The 6,905-nt window shown below is 37.6% G+C and overlaps 1 protein-coding gene across 1 annotated transcript; it reads left to right on the forward strand.

The window, feature by feature from the left end:
• The first annotated feature begins 724 nt into the window (after positions 1-724).
• igf2a (insulin-like growth factor 2a) lies at positions 725-4,678 on the forward strand. The gene is made up of 4 exons (XM_059534792.1): positions 725-931; positions 1,242-1,380; positions 2,137-2,312; positions 3,152-4,678. The coding sequence occupies exons 1-4, from the start codon at positions 872-874 to the stop codon at positions 3,386-3,388; spliced, it is 612 nt and encodes a 203-aa protein (XP_059390775.1). The 5' UTR covers positions 725-871; the 3' UTR covers positions 3,389-4,678.
• The last annotated feature ends 2,227 nt before the right edge of the window (positions 4,679-6,905 follow it).

Raw genomic sequence — 6,905 nt, forward strand, 5'->3', positions numbered from 1 at the left:
AAAGCCTTGTCATTGGTGAGCAGGTAGGCTACTCTATCAGCTGAGTGTGCACTCAAACATAAACCAGCAGTGAGCGCTGCACTTACAAAATATTTTGCCATTAACACGAGTATTCTGCATAAAAACGGTTAATAAGACAATTTGGGAAAATCTAAATATTAAGTTTTAACTTTTTTTGTTGTTTTTGGGTTAAATACAATGTTTGCTGCAGATTACATCTGATTAAAAGAAAAGCATTCCAGTTCTCATCCACAGGCGGGCTGGCAGTAATTGGGAAATCATTTCCGCGAATCGGTTCTTTTGAACATTTAATTTCAAAGAAAGCTAAAAAAGAGATAGAGAATCGTTACGTCATCGCGTTAATCGTTTCTGTTTTATATTCTAAATGTTTTCTTAATTAGAATCTTTGTTGTCATTTAGTATAATATAATCTAAGTATAATTTGCAGAATCAAGAAAAAACTGTAAAAATGTATTAGTTTGTTGAAATGCTGTATGTTTATAATACGGTCACAAAACAAGTTCTCGTTCAGTGAGACGATTTGTTGACTCGAGAACTGTTCTTCTTACTAATTCAGTGTATTGGTTCTACTCGGTTTTGTGCAGCAGTGCAATCGGTTCATAAAAAAAAAAAGAAAAAAAAAAAAGATCCGACTCAAAAGAACCATTCGTTCACGAATCGGACATCGCTAAGGGCTGGGGGTGCGAGGGGCGGGTATTGGTATAAATTGTCTCCCACTACATATGCCTTGCCTGTCCTCTAAACTTTGAGACAGCCACAAGCATCACTTTAAAGAAATGCAACAGACTGGAAACAAAGCAACTCTTTAGTACAACAACTAGTAAACGTCGTTTTCAACAAACCGCCTAGCATGGATGATTACCATCTATTCTGTGCATCGTGCCGAAAAACTGGGAAAAAACAAACAACGGTAAGAGAAAGTGACAATGACATGACTGTGGTTGAAGTATGCAAGTTATTCGCACAGTTACATCGTTTCTATTTACAGTTGCATGTTTAGGTATATTCATGACAATATGTAAAACTTAAGAGAAAAGTTGTGAGAATCATCACTGTTTTAAGCGTATAGCATTTCTTCATGGTATCGTTGATAAGGAGAATAGCGTCTCCACAGTTATTTTGAACTTTTTGTGTCACTCTTTGGTCGCGTGATTGAAATCAGCACAATCACACCAGTAACCTCTGTTAAACTCACACTCAAATGTGTTTTCATTTCACAGATGCGCTCACTGATACATTCATTTTTTATTCTGTCATTCTTCACGGTCGCATCCCCCGTGAGAACAGGGGAGACTCTTTGCGGTGGAGAACTAGTGGATACTCTTCAGTTCGTGTGTGGAGAAGATGGGTTTCATATAAGTAAGTGCAACTCTTAAAGTGCTGTGTGATGGTTGTCAGGAATTATAAACATTTACATAGCTGTTCGTCTTGTAGAAGCAGTCACAGCAATTTGAAAGACAAGACACAGATGACAATGCCATACTGTGTACTAATGAATGTCACAAGGAGGGTATTTATTAAAGAGGAAACATGCCTCTTATTGCTTTCTAACATGTATTCCCAGTGAAAGCCATTAGTGCTGTTAATTGCTGTTAAATGTCAGTATTTAGGAGAAACAAGGAATTTGTGTCTGCAAGTTATTTAGTTGTTTGCAAAAGATTTCTCTCTCTCTCTCTCTCTCTCTCTCTCTCTCTCTAGTCGACTATATTCCTATCAGATGATGAAGGACTTCCCCCTTTTGTACCTCTCCTGCTGTTCTTTATCTTTTATCTTTGTTTAGTAGGCAAATGTCAAGGTCAAAGGATCCATTTTGCTAGCTATTCACACATCCCTGGGAACACAGATTAATATTTGTTTTTCTGTGTACTGTTCTTTGTGATATTCTAATGTCCTCATCAAATCAGTTAGTGCCAGAAATAAAAAGCGAGTCACAAACAACAGGAAAGAAAGAAGGGAGCTGTTGATGCAGTCTCCGATTTCAGAAATCCTAGGAACATGCCAGCAGCCACATGTGCGATTTGGTGAAATATAAACAATAGGGTGTGAATTAATAGCATTGGTCGTTTTCCAGGGGAACCCCGGAGTTGATCCCTTACCTTCTCTTCCCCCACCCAGGCAGGCCGCACAGATTAAACAGCCGCCGTTCTCAGAGAGGAATAGTGGAAGAATGCTGCTTTCGGAGCTGCGAGCTGCGTCTGCTGCAGCAGTACTGCGCAAAGCCTGTGAAGTCCGAGCGAGATGTTTCCTCCAGCTCGCTGCAGGCCTTCCCAGCATCGCAGGCTCTTCACAAGGTACGTGGAGCTGTTTATCTCCCCTCCCCCATCGAAAGCCCAGCACAATGATTTTACTGAACCCACAAACACAGACTCCGACTAGACAGGCTAGTCAGACTGTTTTTATCATGCCAAAATCAATATTAACCACGTCTCCACTCTCAGAATCGCTGAGCAATGTAGAAAATGGCAGAGATCATCAGAAAGCTGTAGACTGCATTAAAGATGATGTAGGAACAAGACCGAGGGAGATAATTAGTTACACAAACAAAAACCCATGGTAACACCATAAAACTCTATTGGACAGCATGTGCAATGATGTCATTATTCCAAGCACCAAAACAAGTACAAGTGTTATGCCGCATTCTGGCAAAATTTTGTGCCATGTGCTCTTGGCATGGAAATATGTTAAGTGTTGGCAAGACAGTTGGCCAGCTGGCCAAGGCTTGGATTTGAAAATAACAAAAACAAACAACACAATAGTCAGCCCCACTTGAGAACAGTACGTTCACACTAAGTTGAGGAGGGTATTGTTTTTCTCGCCCAGTTCAACAAATAAGATTCTGACTTTGATCAGTCTGTCTGGGATGTGTTTAATGTACTGGCGTAAGAATAGCCTATGTCTGTGACGCATTTGATTTGAAGCCACCCTTTGGCTTTGTTCATAATCATATTGAAGTTTACATGCACACATTTTTCAGACACTATTTACATTGCATTCAAGATGCACATTTCATCAGTTCAGCCCATGACCTTTCTGTTGGTAGCACAATGCTCTGTTGTTTGAGAGCTACGGTGTTTCAAAATTTCAAAGTCAATGAATTACAGAATCTACAGCAAGTTCTTCTGTTTTGCAGGACATCCCAGGAGGGCCTCTTGATCTGAAGTATTCCAAATATGAAGTATGGCAAAGAAAGCCTGCCCAGAGGTTAAGGAGAGGGGTCCCATCCATCCTGCTCGCCAGAAAGTTTAGGAGGCAGGTGGAGAAAATCCAAGATGAGGAGCAAGCCCGTTTCCACCGGCCCCTCATGACCCTTCCCAACAGACAACCTGCCATCGTTCCACACATTCAGATCAACACGTCCCACAAATGAAGGCCACCTTTCCCAAATGGGAAAAAACAAGGGATTATAGCCAATTCTTGGTCAGTAGAGGCACTTTTTTCCATGAGTCATACCACTCGCCCGCCGTCTTTCTCGAATCCAGATTATGAACACTCTGTGTGTTATCAGCCCTCAAAACAATAGAAGTTAATGTTGAAAATGAATGTAATGGGACAAGAGAGATGAAGCAGTCTTGATGAATATCACAGGGATGCCCAGAACTGATGCTGAGGAAGCTGCCACAACGCCAATGTCAAAAGTCAGCCTTCTATGGTTCTGTCTTGCTTGTACCCTATTTTAAATGTCATATTTTAAGGAATGAATTTATTGAGATTAGAGTCCTTCACCTGCACCTTTAAAATGCTACACCTGTGGCATAAAGACAGAAGAAAAGTAAGGAAAATGTGTGGCTGTGTAAAGCCAAAGACTGATGTTAACAGCACTATTTTTTATGGACTGCTAAATATGATAACATTATGGTGCTAACTTGGACTCAAAAGGAGTTTGCTAAAGAGTTTTTCCGTTTTAGGAAAAAAAATAAGATTGTATTCAAAAGACAATTCAGTAAGATTGGTTGTTTGGAGATGAGCTCAACCAGGAAAAACTTTATCTGTGCTTGGTTGTTTCAAGATCCATAATCTGTGCCCTGGAGAATGAAAGTGAAGTCTTTGCTATCAAATGACATAGCATTGCAATGGAAGTCAGAAAACATCACAAAAATATCAATCTGATTTCATATCCCAGAACATCTGCAATCAAGTCACCTTGGACTTTGGGCAAGAGCAGTCTGACATGTTTTGAGGTGTCATATAGGTTTCTGGTTTGAGTTTCTGCCATTTTATCTTTGCAAATCGTCTTCACTGTTATTTAGACAGTATTTTAAACATATACACAAGAAATGGAGCAATCTTTTTAAAGGGAAAATCAGCAATAACCTATTGCATATTTTCAACATACAATCATAGTATTCCAGTGCTTTTGCTTTAAAAAAAATACTTGAATATGTATGAATAGTCTCATAAGATGTTGTCACTGACCCTAGTATGACCAGTCTTGCAAATTGAGCCACCAAACATTATCTTTAAGTAATGGCACTGTATCAAGGCGTTATTTATTTTGATGTAACCCATAAAATTCAGTCCCAATGAAAGATTACATGCACAAATGGCAGTTTTTTGTATTTTATCTTTTTTTTTAGTTGTTCTGCTTATGTATGTAGATTCTATGTACCAAAAATTTTTATGTCTCCTTTTATAAGTAAAGTCAATGGAATCTTCTAAAGTCGTCAAGACTCACTTTTTCAAATGCTTATTTTACTGCATGTTGCCTAATCTAAAATAGGTGGATGCGTTTATAGCTTTTTGAATGCATTTGGAGCGGCAAAACAAGTGCGTACATACACAGGCAGTGACCTGGCTGCCCTAAGGGAAGGGTGAAGGCTGGGGAACAGTAACTATTGATGATTTGCTGACTAACCTTCACGAAATGCCATAGGTCAGCTTAGAAACACGCAGACTCTGCATCACCTGTTCAACATGAAAAGGGGAGCCTCGTACTCCCCAAACTCAAGTCTCATTTTCTTTCTAAGGTCTGTTAATGAAGATATTGCAATTGGAAGTATTTATGAATCACAATGAATCAGTAAGTTCTTATCAACTGAAGTGTACAGATGGTGCAACCAGAATGGGAATGGTGTCTTACAAGTGGGAACCTGTATGACTTCTTTTCTTCTGTGGAATGTAGAAGATATTTCCAAAAAGTTTTTGTCAGTGCAATGAAGATCACTGGGGTCCAAAACAATATCAGGCCCTGTTAACCTCCATTTGTATAAACAAAAGGGTATAAATGTATAAAATGTCTTCTTTTTACAAAGCCCCACACATAATAGTAAACACACACACACACACATATATAAGTCATTCCTACATTAGTACAGTTTTACTGAGCTGAGGGAATAGCCCTAAAAGTTTTAGTAAGGAGGTTTTGGTAACAATATTTATTTATTTATTTTCCTCAGGTCATTTACAGGGCTCCATACTTTTGTGTTCCACAGAAAAAAAATTAAGTCACACAGGTTTGAAATGAGGGGATAAATACTGTCATACAGGAGCCCATTTATTCACACGTATCGCTCCACCCCAAACTCCAGGAAACTCTACATGCCCAGACCTGCTTCTTTGTACCTCATGATTATTTGCAAAAAGCCAGATATTAATTTGCCTGCCTTCGTGCCTTGGAGATGTTTATGTAAGACTTGGAGGGGTTGAGATGTGATTTAAGGACAGGCATGTTTTCACTAAAGCCAGAGGTTTGTGGAGCTATTAACAATATGGGGGAAAGAACAGGAATGATACATGAAGGCTCAACTTCAAAGACTCAGACGTTCTTTAGTTCATTCTATGGCAGCTAAATCTATCCTTCAATCTATCATCAATCTGCTTTGTCCTTTATCTGTTGTGCTACTGTTGTTCGTGTACATGTTGTATCGTGGGAACTGAAGGATGTTTTTGTGTACATAAGCCAGATAATTTATATTCTTTGCGGTTGCTGTGTATAAAAACTGTGTACAAAATCAGGTTAATTGTGAAGTGGATGATTATGCTTGTCTGAGATCATCACAAGCTTCTGTTCAAAAGATGTCTGGAAGAACAGATTCACACTGACACAGCGTGCCTGTTTTTCGGTCTATTGTGTGAAGCAAAGGCAGCAACTACTGATGTCCCGCTGAGCAAAATATCTGCTCTAATGTAATGCAAAACCAGAAATCAGTCACAAGCAAACAAGCGACCTCTAAATAGCAGTGAAATGTTTTACAAGTTTGCACAAATATAAATATAGCTATTCCAAAAATATATCATTTATGTCATTTATATCATTTATGTCATTTAACTTTCATTAGTTCACATCACCATCTGTTGATGGGTTTTGACGACTTTCGCAGCTTATATACTGTGCAGATCTTAAAAAATATGACACCATGATCCAATGACATTTCATGTTTTGTTGAAATATATGAATATATACACTGGCATACAAAAGTTTGGGTTCAGTATGTTTTATATATATATATATATATATATATATATATATATATATATATATATATATATATATATATATATATATATATATATATATATATATATATATATATATATATAATTCAGCAATAATTAAATTAATAAAAATTACTGTAAGACATAATTTCACAAAATATATATTTTAAATCAATCTTGTTCTTTTGAACATTATATTAATCAGAACTTTTTTTTGGAGGGGGGGGGGGGTCAGTTTACACAAAAATACATTTAACATGACAACTGATTTAACATTTGATAATAATAAGAAATGTTTCTTGAGCACTGAATCAGCATATTAAAATGATTTCTGAAAGATTATGTGAGAATGGAGTAATGGCTGCTGAAAATACAGTCAATTTATCACAGGAATAAACTACAATTCAGTTCAATTCAATTTTATTTGTATAACGCTTTTCACGATACAAGAC

Source organism: Carassius carassius, chromosome 3 (assembly GCF_963082965.1).
Source record: "Carassius carassius chromosome 3, fCarCar2.1, whole genome shotgun sequence".
In the NCBI taxonomy this organism is placed as follows: domain Eukaryota; kingdom Metazoa; phylum Chordata; class Actinopteri; order Cypriniformes; family Cyprinidae; genus Carassius; species Carassius carassius.